The sequence below is a fragment of the Cnephaeus nilssonii genome, assembly GCF_951640355.1.
Source record: "Cnephaeus nilssonii genome assembly, chromosome: 5".
Lineage (NCBI taxonomy): Eukaryota > Metazoa > Chordata > Mammalia > Chiroptera > Vespertilionidae > Cnephaeus > Cnephaeus nilssonii.
Window position 1 is genome coordinate 95,353,860 of NC_137076.1, and position 16,101 is coordinate 95,369,960.

Sequence of the window (16,101 nt, forward strand, 5' to 3'; positions counted from 1 at the left end):
GTCGGCATGGCTCAGTGGTTGAGCGTTGACCTTTGAACCAGGAGGTCACAGGTTCGATTCCCGGTCAGGGCACATGCCCAGGTTGCAGGCTCGATCCCCAGTGTGGGGCATGTAGAAGGCAGTCGATCAATGATTCTCTCTCATCATTGATGTTTCTATCTCCCTCTCCCTCTCCCTTCCTCTCTGAAATCAATGTGTGTGTGTGTGTGTATAATTTTAAGTCCAGCTGCTGCCTATTAAGTAGCCTGATATGTAAAGAAAGCTGACCTTTTTGTTCACTTAAAATAATATTCTAACAAATTCTGTCAATCTCTGGTCTCTTTTAGAAAAGAAGAGAAGAGAGCACTAGACTGAAGGAGGAGGGAAATGAGCAATTTAAGAAAGGAGGTAAGAGAGAACTGTTTCAGCACTGATGTCTTCTCATTCTTGACTCCTCTTTCTTTTGTAGAGTCTGGAGAAAGCCCCAAAGAACATTTGGAAACAACTAGCAAATAAACTGCTCTCAATACATTCTGCCTTCCAGCATTTGCAATATTGTTTTTTACCAGGTTCAAATCGTTCTCAGCTGACAGTGACCAGTTACCATGTGTCTCTTGGCACAGACATAGTTCTTCTTTTCTATAATCCAGTCTCTATAAATCCAGAAATTGGGAGAAAAACTCTTCAGCTGTGGCTTTGGCGATCTCTAACCTGGAATGTTAACAGGCTCTTTGCTGCACTGCTGCAAAACCAGGGCCCCAGTCCTCACTTTGAATAGCCTATAAAAACCAGCCGCGGGTTCCGGCAGGGCCCAGGGAGGAATCCTGCTTGTACTTGGGCTGCGCTTTCATGTGCCTTTTTCTTTGGATGCTGTAAGCAGAGAGATGCTCTTCATGTCCTTCTGGGTTTCCTCCATAGGCTTAGGAATAAGTCGGGCTCATTCCGATACTTTGGGCAACTGTTTGATCTTATGATAGCCTTTGCCACATCTTAAAGGGTAGATGCTTTAAGAATCTAGGAGTAGTAACATTTCTCCCTAGTTATTTCTAGGCTTAAAAATGTGTTTCTTACATCCTGGTTTAATCAGTCATCACTTACGTTGTTCTAAGAGAACTAATGGTTCTAATTTTGAAAACGTATCTCTTTGTATTTTATTATTAACTATTTCTAACCTGAGAAAGACACGTGAATAGACAATTTTCCTTTAGGACCCTGATTATCATTCTGTGTGTGGCAATGAATATATAAATTTATCACCACTTTCTCTTTTAAGGTCTTTAGTCAACAGGCCATTAATCCCAGACTTCAGTCTCTTTCATCTGTCCAGTTCCCAAACCCCTTTCAAAGCTCCTTACTAAATTGAGAAGCCAAATGGAAGCTGAACATTTGGAGTTTTCTGTTGGAGACCTTTGTCCTGTGACTGGAAGGCTATGCACTCTGAGATCCTATGGAACACAGTCTATCAGGAATAAAATAATAATAAACCTCTCACCTTTTACCTTATCCTCAGATTACATAGAAGCTGAAAGTTCTTACAGCCAAGCCCTTCAAATGTGCCCATCCTGCTTCCAGAAAGACAGGTCTATTCTGTTTTCAAATAGAGCTGCTGCGAGGATGAAACAGGTATGTAACATGGACCTTTTCTTTTTTTAAGAAGCACATGGGCCGAAACCGGTTTGGCTCAGTGGATAGAGCATCGGCCTGTGGACTCAAGAGTCCCAGGTTCGATTCCAGTCAAGGGCATGTACCTTGGTTGCGGGCACATCCCCAGTAGGGGGTGTGCAAGAGGCAGCTGATCGATGTTTCTCTCTCATCGATGTTTCTAATTCTCTATCCCTCTGTCTTCCTCTGTGTAAAAAATCAATGAAATATATTAAAAAAAAAAAAAAAAGAAGAAGCACATGGACTTGCAGTGTATTTGTAGGATAGTGTCTCTCCAAAAACTCACATAGGGCCTTAACGTTGGTGTCTTCCTTTTCCTGCTCATATATTTCCGATATAAAGGGCACAAGAAAGATAGAAACATATTGTTTTAAAACTTGAGTCAGATTACTGTTAACATTCCTCATTAAAGTGGCTGAGTGAACACTTTACAGAAAGAAGGCTGGCAAAGTTTCCACCAAACTAGGGAAGGTTAATGAAGCAAAGACCTTAGAGGCGCATGGCTTGGAACAGTTTTAGGCTCTGGATTCTAGATAAAGACCCAAGGGAAGCACTGGTTAAAACTTGGGATTTCAAGATGCTTCTTCCAGAGGGTCTGATTTTCCTGTTGAAAGTATGACGTGGGGAGAAATGTCCACCAGTTGGAATGAGTGGTGCCCTTAACCGCAAGATATGTGTCGGGGAAAGTTCAGGAACATTTTGCGTTTCTAAAGGCTTGAGAACCTGGTGTAGCACGGTGAATGTAGAATAGAAAAGAGTGTAGTTGTATTTCTTTTGTACCATGTTGGTATTAAAAGTTAGATTTGTCTGATTTCCTGTTTAGTCAACATAGTAGATTTTGCTGGATTGAAATAAGAGTTGTTTAAAAACACTACACTTGTTTAACTATGGCTACTTGTGTCCAAAGCGCAAAGAGTGGGTTATTTAACATATCTATAAGCAACCACGAAGCAGGCCCTCGCTTGGCCAGAGTCGTCTTTTTATTTGCTTAGGTCAGGTATCCGCGTCACTTTCTCATTGATGTTGCCTGAAATACTCTAGTGCGGCTACCAAAGTCTCTTTAGATAACCAAGTTTAAAGGGGGGGGGGGGGGGGGGGGGGGGGAGAAGGGGAATCCAGGATGGTTTAGATGTGCAGAAAGGTGTTGTTTTTTTAAAACCAGAACTTGTTTGTTTTATTATTGGATTTAGTCTCCAAAGTGAAGTAAGTTTTGGGGGTGATTCATGTGGCATTAGAGAATAATTCTAGAGTATATAAACACATATTAGGGGAAATAAAATAATTAAGTGTATTTAAACATTACTCATTAATATATTCTACCGTCAATTAGAATTCACACCTAACAGTGTTTACACTTAGCTTGGAAAACTCTCCTATTTCGCTTTTGCTCCTTGGAGACATCTTGTCCCGTTCTCAGACTGGAAGTTGTCATTGCTAAATGGAATCAAGGGCACCTTCAATGTCAAACAAAATGCACCATGCCCATCTGGCTCCTGGGCCTGGGGATTCTTTGTTTCTACAGTTGCCAAGTTATCGGTATTGCTAGGCTTGGGCTAGTATAATCAACTGGTTCTGAGTTAGGGCAATGTGTGGTCTTGGTCACATGTGAGGAGAACTCAGGAGAGAGTTGCTCTGTGACCATTTCCTTTACAAAGGGTAGGTTTGCCAGTGGGGTGGGAGGGTGGTTTTTTGTTCTTTTAAGTTGCACTCTTTGATATTTTTAAGAAGATTCAAAAATTGGTGACTTGAAAATGTCCAGGATTAATGCATTTTAACAATTAAGGACCATATTCTGAGTTTATTCACAGAGGTGATGAGTTCACTGCTTTAAGAAGAATTTCTGAAAAACAAGTTTGCAGGCTCAGCATCCCTGGTGGAGTGTGCCCGGCCAAGCTTTACATTTCATGTCTGGAGAGAGAAAAGGCAGACGGGTGAGGGCAGAGTGTCAGGTCTGTGCCTGCCTCCACAAGAGAGACAGAGCCCCAAAAGAGCAGATTAAAGTTTTTTAAAAATACCATCCTTATATATTCTGTACATTGACTTATATATGTATATAGACTAATAGAAGTTATGAAAGGGTGGTAAAGAAGTTCTCATTTTTTTCCACATGCCCCACTTTGCAGATTATCACTCTAAGCAGCAGGCAACACTTGGGTCCCTGAGCTGTTAGCAGACTCTGAGCCTGAAGCAGAGGATTCTGCAGTAAAAGGCCACCGTTCCTGATCTGCAAAAGGCCAGCTGTTCCTAAGATGCACTGCAGCTTAATAATGCTTACTTAGGGGCACATGCGTTGTAAAGAGCCACTCCTTTTTCAGAACTTTAAGATAGGAAATTGAGAGTTTTAGATTTATAGAAAGCTAATATATTGGGGAAATACTGACTTGTACAAAATTACACAGATTGCTTTACTACAAGACTTCTTTGAGCTTTTAATATGTGAATTGCTGTAATGAACATTGGAAGAGATATAATGCATTGTTTTTTCAGATGACTCTGGAACCTTCTGTGTTTATTGTGGGTAAAAGGCACCTGGCATAAAATAGACTGTTTTAGCCCTAGCTGGTTTGGCTCAGTGGATAGAGCATCGGCTTGCGAACTGAAGGGTTCTGCATTCGATTCCGATCAAGGGCACATGCCTGGGTTGCGGGCTCGATCCCCAGTAGGGGGCATGCAGGAGGCAACCGATCAATGATTCTCTCTCATCATTGATGTTTCTATCTCTCTCCCCCTTCTCCCTTCCTCTCCGAAATCAATAATTAATATATATATATATATATACACACACACACACACACACACACACACACACACACACACTAGAGGCCCGGTGCACGAAATTCGTGCACGGAGGGGGGGGTGTCCCTCAGCCCAGCCTGTACCCTCTCCAATCTGGGACCCCTTGAGGGATGTCCGACTGCCCATTTATGCCCGATCCCAGTGGGCAGTTGGTTATCCCTCTCACAATCCAGGACTGCTGGCTCCCAACTGCTTGCCTGCCTGCCTTCCTGATTGCCCCTAACTGCTTCTGCCTGCCAGCCTGATCACCCCCTAACCACTCTGCTGCCAGCCTGATTGATGCCTAATTGCTCCCCTGCCAGCCTGTTTGCCCCCAACTTCCCTCCTCTGCCGGCCCGGTCACCCCTAACTGCCCTCCCCTGCAGGGTTGATTGCCCCCAACTGCCCTCCCTTGCAGGCCGGGTGCCTCCCAACTGCCTTCCCCTGCTGGTCATCTTGTGGTGGCCATCTTGTGTCCACATGGGGGCAGGATCTTTGACCACATGAGGGCAGACATATTGTGTGTTGGAGTGGTGGTCAATCTGCATATTACTCTTTTATTAGATAGGATATATATATATATATATATATATATATATATATATATATGTATGTATGTATGTATATGTGTGTATATATATATATATATATATATATATATATATATATTTAAATTGACCGTTTTAACCTTTTTAAAGCATACAGTTTAGTTCCATTAAATACATTTATAAATGTTATGCAACTATCACCATTTGGTACCAGAACTTATTCTTGACCCCAGAAGGATACCCTGCACCCATTCAGCCTTCGCTCCCCAGCCTGGAACTGTTTTTAATTAAATCCTAAAATTCAGTTTGGTAGACATTGCTCTGAAATACTCTGCAAAATATTTAGTATTTGCTACAGTAGCTATTACAGAATTGTTGAACATTTATTTGAACTATCATTTCTGTCACATTGTAGAATACTAATTGGGGGAAATAGACATTTTAGAACTGGGGGAGTTAAACAGCAGGTTGGTGTCAGAGCTGGAACAAGAGTCAGGTTCATTCGACATTGGTGTTCTGTCCACTGTGTCATGCTTCTCGATTCAGCAGCTCAGTCAGTGAGGGGTCTCATTTGGTAGGTGGTTGTGTATCTTTGTTTCAACAGTGGATGAATTGAGGTTTTAACTGAGACTGCATGACAAGCCACACTGTGTTGTTGTAGACATACCATTTGTATACTTTCTAGAAGATATCACTTTGGGTCAGCTAGCCAAAGAGGAGGGTTATTAATTCAGTTATCCATATTTTAGTCATTTGCCCTGTTTATTGATCACAAAGTTTTCTCAGTATCAGCATTCTGACATAGAGCATCTTGCAAATCAAATAGGTCCATGACAACAGTCTTTAACCCTTTGCACTCGCTTGCTTTTTTCTCGATTCCTTTATTCTAATGCTAACCGTGTCGAGTCACACTCGACATCCGAGTGCAAAAGGTTAAGATATTTAGGAAGAAGCTACTTGAATATTTTGTAGCCAGAAGACTTTCAAGTCACCATGTTTGAATTTTAGCTTGGAAGTAAGTTGCATGTTTTTGTGTGTTTTCTTTGAAGAGCATTCTGCATCTCCATAAGCAATTATTAATGATCAGCTTTGTCATTGAGCCTTTGGACCATTAAGATAGAAACAGGGTGACACATATTAATCTTATATTTCCTTTTAGGACAAGAAAGAGATGGCCATCAGTGACTGCAGCAAAGGTACAACTTTTTGGTCTTGTTACATGTTAACATTAAGAGCCTCACCTCAGCTAGACCAACAGAGACAGAGGCTCTGGGTCGGGTGTGACCTGTACCTGTGCCCCCTTCCTCTGAGGCCTTTAAAGAAGTAGCTTTATGGTTTAGCCCTTCTCAGAGGCATTATGTAGTAGTCACCTTAGTGTAAGTGTGCTCTTGAATGGATAGTTGAGTCTGTTTATCCTGGCTTATAAATAAACTAGTGACCCAGTGCACGAAATTCGTGCACATTAAAAGGGGATTAATTAGAGGAAATAAATTAATATTGATATTTGCCCTTTCTAATAGAAGTGTCAGAGATGAAAGAAAATTAGTAAAATGTATATGAAAACCTTCCTCCTGTCAGAGTCTGGGGCTCACCATGGGACCCAGAGTCAAGTCCCCGCCCACCCACATGCACCTCAAAATCACGTGAGACCCAGACCTGGCCAGCCCCCTCCCATTGGGCTAGATCCAGACCCAGCCAGTCCCACCCTTGTCAAGCCCTGCCAGGCAGGGGGCATAGCCTCAAGTCCCCTGGCCCAGCACCAGGACGGGGGGCGTGGCCTAAGGTCTCCCAGCCCAGACCAGGGCAGGGGGGCGTGCCTTGAAGTCCCCCGTCAAGCCCTGCCAGGTGGGAGACACGGCCTGAGATCCCCTGTCAAGCCCCGCTGGGTGGGGGACATGGCCTGAGGTTCCCCCGTCAAGCCCTGCCAGGCAGGGGGGACACAGCCTCAGGTCAGGTCCCCCATCAAGCCCCACCGCAGGGGGGCGCAGCCTCAGGTCCCCTGTCAAGCCCTGCCGGGTGAGGGGCACAGCCTGAGGTCCCCCGGCCTGGCACTGGGGCAGGGGGAGCAGCCTGAGGTCCCCTAGCCCAGCACCAGGACAGGAAGCGCACCTTGAGGTCCCCTGTCAAGCCCTGCCGGGTGGGGGACACAGCCTGAGGTCCCCTGTCAAGCCCCACGGGTGCGGGGGAGGGTGTAGCCTCAGGTCCCTGCTGATTGCTCATTAAGGCTCCTTTTGGGAACTTGGCCTCAGCTGTGGGTGCAGCCATCTTTGTGATGTAGTGCAGGTCAATTTGCATATTCCCTCTTTATTAGATAGGATATGTGAAGAAAAATGCAGAGCTACCTTGGCAGCAGAATCTGCTGAAACAGAATTTACTTCCTATAGTGTCCAAATTACTTTACTTTGAAATTGAAACTGAAGATCTTAGCTGCTATCAGGCATCTGGATCTGTGTGTGCGGGGGTAAGGGGCAGTTTCTGTTGGGAATTGGTACTCTTCAGATGTAATAATTCTTCTAAACCTATTTGCCATCATTTTAATTACCCTTTCAGGTTCCACACACTGAATCAAGACTGCCACTTTTTATCTGAGTTCTATCAGAGTCTTTCCATCCCACCAACCTAGAGACACCTAGACTTAGGATCACTATTGTTTTGTTTTCAAAAAATTTATTTTTATTTTCCTTTTTTTTATTGTTTAAAGTATTACAAATAGTAGTACATATGTCTCCTTTTTTTTCTTCCCAATTGACCTTCCCCCAGCCTCCCCTGCCCCCCGGCACATGCCCTCACCCCCCGCCCAGTGTCTTGCGTCCATTGGTTATGTTTATATGCATGCATACAAGTCCTTTGGTTGATCTCTTACCTCCCCCCGCCCCCCATACCTCCCCAGCCTTCCCACTGTTGTTTGACAGTCTATTCGATGCTTCTCTGCCTCTGTATCTTTTTGTTCATCAGTTTATAATGTTCTTTATTATCCATAAATGAGTGAGATCATGTGGTATTTTTCTTTCACTGACTGGCTTATTTCACTGGAGAGCATTATGCTAAGTGAAATAAGCCAGTCAAAAAATTTTTGATGGGCCAGTTTTTCTTACCTTTCTAACCAGCTTGGTATGGAGAACATACATAATCACTTTTCCTTGCATCTTACTACTCATGAGGTTTACTAGCTAATTATTACTTTTCATAATTTGTATTTTTGTTTGTTTTCCTCTCTTTATATAATAATTTCTTTGAGAAAACCATAGGGTTAGAAAGAACCTTATGCTGTCTAGTCCAACTCTCATAGTAAGCATGAGTTCTCTCTTCTATTTTTTTTTTTTTTTTTTACATTCATCATCCCCTCTACTGGGGCTTTTTCTTTGTATTTCTTATTTCTTTTTTAGTACCTGAATTAAACTATTGCTACATTAGAATGTAGCTAACTACTTCTAATCTATTACTATCTTGGGCTGGAACTAATTCTGAATGTAGTTTTGTTTGGAAGAAGGAATTTAACCTTAATCTGTGTGTGATGTGTGGCTTTGAAAACTGTAAATTAGGAACAAACTGCTGATTTTCAGAGTTCCTTTCTCTGTAACCAAATGATGAGAAGATGCCTTGTAAGCTTGGTTAGCAGGGCGTACAGTGGGCAACAGTCATTTCCAGCTGCGGTCCAAAGAGGAGGAGCCATGTCAGGAAAAGGAGAGGATTTGTGTTTGGAACCGACATCCATGAGAAATAATATTTTGTGACACATGAAAATTATGTGAAGTTCGAGTCTCGGCATCAGTAAAGGTTTATGGGAACACACCCGCCTTGTTGGCTCAGGCACTGTCTGGTTGCTTCATGCTACAATAGCAGAGTTGAGTAGCTGTGACAGACGGTCTGTCCTGCAAAGCCTGAAATCTTTAGTCTTGCCCTTTCCAGAAAAAGCTTGCTGGCCTCAGGTATAGCCTTGGACAAATGGCTCTTCCTTTAGACCCTGAATGATGGTTGATTAACCAGTTAATGCCACATGTCCTAAACAGAAACCATCCACTTGCGTCTATAGACTCTTATGGCGTACAAAGGGTTAAGAGACTTGATATGGCTGAGTATGTATAGGCCCTTATTTTTCATGGTAACAGTTACCTCTTCTCCTTTTACAGCCATTCAGCTAAACCCCAGTTACATCAGGGCCTTGCTGAGGAGAGCGGAGCTGTACGAGAGCACTGACAAGCTCGATGAAGCCCTGGAAGACTACAAGTCCATTCTAGAAAAAGACCCATCAGTGCACCAAGCCAGGGAAGCTTGTATGGTAAACCTCATTCTTTTCTTTTCCTTGTGTTGCTACTCAGTGAGCCTTAAATAATCCTTGGGACACAACTGCATTCCATTTCTATACTCTTGGGGAGCCTATCACAATATATGGGCAACAGAACTTGAAAGTGGTAGCCAGAGACTCACCATGTGCCATTTAAACTCCATCCTCAATGTGTTACCTGTATAAACCTTTCGTCTCTAGGGTTGACAGAAATCTTACTTCATTGTTGGACTAGGACAGTCTTGTCCACTGTAGTACAGTTCAGACCAGTGAGTCTTAAGTGTTATAGGTAAGGAATTTCTGGTTTTCTATCCATCCTTTTTCTTATTCAGTCACCAAGTTTCTATTTATTGTCATAGGCCTAACACATTTGCAATTGAATATATCCTAAATTAATCTTCTTGTCCTTTTTAAAATGACTTCTAGTCTTATCTCCGACACTGCATTCCTTTTGCTTCTAGATGTTATAATTTTTTAAATATATTTTTATTGATTTCAGAGAGGAAGGGAGAGAGAGAAACATCAGTGATAAAGAATCATTGATCAGCTGCCTTCTGCATGACCCACACTGGGGATCGAGCCCACATGTTTTCTGACTAGGAATCAAACTGTAACTTCCTGGTTCATAGGTCAACACTCAATCACTGAGCCATGCTGGCTAGGCTAATTTTCATGTCAGTTGTAAATTAGCTAAATGTTACTGCTTCCTCACTTTAAAAATAACTCCAGGTTTGTACTTTACCTCTAAAACCACTCTGTGATTGTCCCTAATGCATAGAGCAGCATATATTCTAAAGGATGTACTACTGAATTGGATGTGCACATGTTATTACCCCATAATAATGGGTGTTCAAATCAATTTGAGAAACCTGACTTGAACTAAACAGCTCTCTTCACTGCCACCCTCTGCAGAGAGCCGTTCGGGTGGAGAGGCCTGTCTTGCACCCCAGCATGCCTGGGAGAGCATGGGCCAGCAGATAGGAGTGGGGATCTACAGACATGTTTTGTTTAAGCCAGCTTTGTGTTTGTTTGCTTTTAATTGAGGCCACTTGCCAATATTGAAAAATGGGAAGATTTGATTAGATAAAAATCAAAGCATACTCTTGAAAATAAATAGGAAGTCCTGGCCAGTGTGGCTCAGTGGTTGAGCGTTGACCTATGAACCAGGAGGTCATAGTTCCATGCCAGTCAGGGCACATGCCTGGGGTGTGGGCTCGATCCCCAGTGGGGGGCGTGCAGGGGGCAGCCAATTGATGATTCTCTCTCATCATTATTTCTATCCTCTCCCTTCCTCTCTGAAATCAATAAAAGTATATTTTTTAAAAATTGGAAGATGTGGACATACCGGGTTCTTCTTGAACTCCTGTATGCACCATCTGGCTGGATCTCTCCCATCCCACTACTGGCCACGCTGCTCCATACTGCCTTCTGCCGATTCCTTCACTTGTTTCTATTTCCTGTCTGCCCTGCTCTGCAGGATTTCCCACTTCTCTCTTGGAATGATTATTCTACTGAGCAAACCTGAGAAATGTTGACTGATCTTTTTGCATTAATATCCTAGGTGGTTTGAGTTTTGTTTTGCTCTGTTTTTATGCATACTTCCTTCCATAATAACAGATCTCTTATTTATCTAGAAATGGAGTAATGGGAGATAGCCTGGTTTGGATAATTAAAATACATAAGCAATTTGAAACCAGTTTTAGTCCTTTATTTGACTTTTAACATATCTCTGAATGGTGGTAAGATCAACTAACTTTGACATGAGGAAACGGAATACTTAAAACATTGGCCAAATTCTTGGTAGCCTTTATCCTGTCATATTAGTTTTAAGCCTTCTGTGAAAGGAAGCCTTTTATGCTAGTTGTTATATGCATAAAGAATTTATTTTATTTTTAATTCTTATAATAGAGTTATTACTGGAATCTCAGAGTACTTGGGGCCAATTACAGAGCAAAAAGGGACCAAAAGAGACTCTAATCTAGATGAGTGGTTCTCAGGAATGATCTGGTTCCCGGGGACATTTGGCCGTGTCTGGAGACGTTGTCATGACTGGAATGGTACTATTGACGTCTTAAGTAGGTAGAGGCCAGAGTTGCTCTCCACATCCTACAGTGCACAAGACTTAACAAAGAATGTCCTAGTCCAAAATGCCAATAGTGCCAAGGTTGAAAACATCCATTGTCGATCTGATTTTCTCAGTAAATTAGATTCTATAAAGAAAGGACTTCAAGGTAAAAAATATATAAATGAGCAAAAAAATTTAAAATATCACCCATAATCCCACCACCTAAGTATACATACCATTGTAAAATTCTGGTAAGTATCCTTTCAGACATTTTTTGTGTATATGTTTGGTCACCACATCTTTATTGAGGTTTTCCTTGGGCCACTGTTGCCAAGAACTGGACGTAGAGCAGTGAACTAAACAAAACTCCTACCTTCATGTGGCTCACCCACAAACAGTGATTGTGATATTAAATTAAAAATATTTTTTATTTAATATCACATATCTGTACTTTACCTTATCTCACATTCACATTCGTTTTTAATGTTTCTCAAATTCAAAATAAAGCTGAGGGATTTTTTACCAGCCCCGGTTTCTCCTCTTTTCCCGCAGAGATTACCTAAGCAAATTGAAGAACGAAATGAAAGGCTGAAGGAAGAGATGTTAGGTAAGTTTGCTTCTCTTATTTATCTTGACCATAAGTATCTGGGAAGCGTGGGTCCCAGGGACAGCAGTATTTTTTTTCAAGGGAAACACAACAGTTTGCAACGACTTCTGGGCCTTCCATTTGTTGTGGGCGGCAGTTCCGTGGGGCTAGTGAGCTCTTAGCTGTTTCACTCCAGGGGGAGCACTGTGGTTTACAGAGGGTGTCAGCTTTTCAAAACCCAAACTGCTGTTTATTTTTCTTGGAAATTTTCCCTGCCTAAAAGAATGCAAACACAGTTTCCAACCTGGGATACCAGCAACCTGCATTTCAGATCATGAGTGTCATGAGAACAGTTGAGTTTCTTCACTGAGTAAACAGCCTAAGGCTTTAAGTTCATTAGGATGCTGACACTACCGGCCAGTACCATGGCAGAATCAAGGGAATTTGTTTTGAAAATGCATTGAGTCTCTTTGAGGAGACGTGAGAAGGCAGGGATTAGGCGTAAACGGGGAGGTGGGGAAAGGCTGTGAGTGGAGGGTAGGGCAAATGGATTCTTTTGATCTATGTTTTAGTTACTTGTCTTGTTTGCCAGTGTTTTTTAGCTGGATTCAGAGAACCCCTCTCATGAACAGTCTGCCCAGCATATTCCGCTTATAACTTGATGTTTCCCTACTCAAGATCGAGTATAGGATCTTTCTTATGAATATTTTCTAAATCTGTCACGTGACTTACATTTAATATATTGCAGTCGCATGTGCCTAAAGGAAAAATCTTTTACAATAAATTGAGCCTGGCCTTTTATGAGCTGTAAGCGTCGGGATCCAGAGAATGAGAACAAATTTCCCCATGGTTCACTCTGATAGATCAGAGAGCTGGTTGAGAAGAGCCCATTAGCCCAGGCAATCCACAGCCCTCCGACCCTGCTGGCTGGACACAGGCTCCAGGGAGAGCTGCTTCAGACTGGCAATTTCTAGAGAGCCTTCCCCAGTTCTTCCCCAAAAGGCTCTTTCTCTAATTTACTTATTTAATTAAACTTTACACCATGTTTGAGCAGAAAAGTTATTTTGGAGATACTCTTTTGTCAAAAAAAGAGCGTTTCTCTCCTATTCTAACAATGATGCTTTATTTTAGCCCCCCAAAAAAGTATGTGCATTTAGCTGAGCTAGACTTCCTGCTGAAAGAGATGGCTTTATGAATGACCACAGTGGACATGGGAAAGACAACTAGGCAGTGCTCTCCAGGCTTTGTGCAAAACCGTGAAGGAATGAGTGCAAACTGAGCCTGATTGTGTCGTCAATGGCAGCTGGGATCAAAACTTCCATCTGTCCCTGTCACTGTAAATTCTATGAGCCCTGTCTTCATGGCTTTGGATTTTACTTATATTTTTCCCTCCATGTGAAATATTCAAGTTGAATTAATTCCTTCAGTTGCTTCTGTAATGAAATCTCCCATCCCACTTAATTTAAGTTCTTGGTAAGTGATAGTCGGTTTGTTGTTACACGTGAATAGTATGAATAGCTGGATTCTTTTTTGTTAATGAATATAAGGGTCATGAATAAAGTATTGCTTGTGGGTGTTACCTGCCATCGGAGAGCCTGGAGGGGAGAAATCACTGCATGGACTGAGCCCCACAAGAGCTTTCTGTTCTCCCCTCCTTGTTACGGGTGGCGTGGCTGTGGTTCGTGTGCCGTGAGATCCTTGGAGGGTAGTCGTTCTGAGTGCAAAATAATGTCACTTCCCTAGAAGTGGAGCAAGCTTTTGCCGTGGACTTGGCACGATTTTTTGTGCGAGTTTCTGTGGGAATGGTAGCTTCTGCTGGAGCACTGGTAGTTAAAGATTTAAAAAACTGCTTGGTGTTAGGAAGTTATGTGGTTATTGAACAAAATGAGCTTTTATTCAGGTTTTCTTTTCTCTCTGTAACTTGACTTTCTTTTGTTAGAGACCTATATACCCCCTCCTTAGGGGGAAAAATCCTGATTGGAATTCGGAATGGGTAAAACATACTCTGCCCTCCCTTCCTAGCCTGTCATTTATAAATGTCATCAGAACAGGAGTGGGGACCTGGTGGCCTCAGCCCCAGGGCCACAGTCCTTGCTGAGCACAGGACAATCCGATTGGCTTCATATTTGAGGAAAGTGGTCACAACGGGAGTGTTTGCTGTTGTCCCTTTCTCTCGACAGATTAACCTCATGGCCATGAAAGGCAGGGGATCTGAGGCCTGAAGGATCTCAGGTGTGGGGTCAGTGATGTGATAAGTGGAAAGAGATGTCCTGGACAGAGCTCCCCAAAGTCAGGCTGAGTGACGGTGCCAGATTTGCTACAGGGGTAATAAGGAAACCTAACTGATGACTGCCGGGATGGCAGAGTGGGGGTGGAATTTGGCCACTAGTGAGAAGTGTGGCACATAGGCCAGTTTGGCAAATGATCCTGTCTTAGGCACAGGAAGCTGCTTTTTGTCTGAGTGTCCAACCTGACTCTCAGCAGCAGGAAAATTCATGTGTGCGATTGTGCATCTCTTTAGGAGCATGATCGTTACTGAAGGTGCTTCTCTGCCATCATCTTAAACAGCAAAAGGTGAACTTTTCAGACGCTAGAAACTTGTTGGTCCAACCAGAAAGTTTTGCGCTGTTCCCTTATGTTCCACTGGCCCCCCTCTGATTTCTGAGTTGCTTTACCCAACATCGTAGACATTCAGATGTTTGGTCAGTGAATAAAGGGCCTCTTTCCCACAATGGGGCACTGCCTTTCTGTCAGCCACCTCCAGGCTCTCCTCTTCTGGTTCATTCTTTACTCTGTCACAGCACTAACAACCCCAAAAGCTCAGTACTTAAACCATCAGTGGCCTTCCCTATGACACAAGAACCATAGACGCTGGGCCTGGCTTGTGGGAACCTAAACCTGATGCCATGCACCCTCCCCCCTCCCTTTCTGCCCATTGGACACACTGCTCACTCCTGCCTACCTGGGGAGGGGCCTGCAGTGAACCCTCCACCCAGGTAGTGGCCCTGGACAGGGGTTCCTCCAGTGGAACTGCCCTTCGGGGACTCTCAAGATGCATGCTCACTCACTGTGTAGGAGGAGCCGCAGATTATGCCAGCAGGGACATTTTATTTGGCTCCTTAAAATGTTCATTTCCTCCCTCTCCTCAACGCCAAGACAGACTGCCAAAGTTTGGGTGACACTTTCCTGAGGATGCCCCATCTTGTCTCTGCTTGTTGTGGTCCCCATCCCTGCATTTCTCTACCAAGACCATGCTCTGTGCTACCCCCGTGTGCAGGGACGAGTTCCACACCAGTGATGCTCCTTAAAGAGAAGCACTGAGCATGTGTTCCAGGTTTATGTTTGGGAAGCCTGCCTGGAGAATGGTTGCCCTGCGTTCCTGGAGCTTTCTCAGGACGTGGTGAGCTTCAGAGGGATAAATCTTAGAACGAAACCAAAAGTTCTTTCCATGAGTTATTAGTACAGGCCTGGACATTTGAAGGGCAGCATCTTTATGTTCTTTAACTGGGCTTTACTTCAAGAGGGGAGGCCTCAGAGGGACAAAGCTGCTAACAGGGATAAGATGGGAGGACCCTGTACCTCTGGAGATGGGGGTTTCTTTCCCTTTTACCCCCATTCTCATCTCCATTGGAAGCAGACCTGCAAGAAAAATTAAGAACAGTTTTAGAAAGGATTGAAACTGTTTTCTCACTCATCCTAGCCAATATTTTCTAAAACACTCCTGGTTTCAAATATTCCATCCCTTTGCCCCATAAATCTCTAAGAATCTCTCAAATGTTCTAGAAACTCCCTCAACTATTGACATACAAGCTCCATGACTTTCTTGTATGTAGAATCAGCATAAAATCCCTTGGTTACACCATGTGTCTCAGTTCTGGCTTTAGGACAGGAAGTCGCTGGTAGTTAAAGCCTGAAACTTGGGGAGAGAAGGCTGGACTATTGAGGTTGACAGGCTTGTGCAAATGAACGAGATCACCTCTTCCCCGAGAAGTGATGAGTTTGGTGTGGAATCCAGTTGAGGCCTTACGTAGAAAAGTAGGAGGCTCTTGAATTTGAAATCAGTAGAAATCTGCTAAGTGGAATTAGATTCAGATGGCTGCTGCTGTTTCTTAGAGAACAGACATGGAGAGGCCTGTGGCCCACCGCCAGGCGGGGGATTGGCAGGGTGCCCTTGTTTACCTGGAGCAGCAGGTGATTCGGC

The 16,101-nt window shown here is 43.3% G+C and overlaps 2 protein-coding genes across 3 annotated transcripts in view; one reads left to right on the forward strand and one right to left on the reverse strand.

Annotated features, from left to right (window-relative positions):
* TTC1 (tetratricopeptide repeat domain 1) overlaps positions 1–16,101 on the forward strand; it is a 33,105-nt gene that overhangs the window by 16,096 nt on the left and 908 nt on the right. For both annotated transcript variants that reach the window (XM_079770028.1, XM_079770029.1), the window contains 5 exons: positions 327–387; positions 1,490–1,602; positions 6,124–6,160; positions 9,095–9,243; positions 11,867–11,921. In XM_079770028.1, coding sequence (XP_079626154.1) covers positions 327–387; positions 1,490–1,602; positions 6,124–6,160; positions 9,095–9,243; positions 11,867–11,921 — 415 coding nt within the window. The remainder of the gene's footprint in view (positions 1–326; positions 388–1,489; positions 1,603–6,123; positions 6,161–9,094; positions 9,244–11,866; positions 11,922–16,101) is intronic.
* PWWP2A (PWWP domain containing 2A) overlaps positions 11,928–16,101 on the reverse strand; it is a 44,633-nt gene continuing 40,459 nt past the window's right edge. The window contains exon 4 of the transcript XR_013813480.1: positions 11,928–15,539. The gene's annotated coding sequence lies outside the window, so the exon portion shown is untranslated. The remainder of the gene's footprint in view (positions 15,540–16,101) is intronic.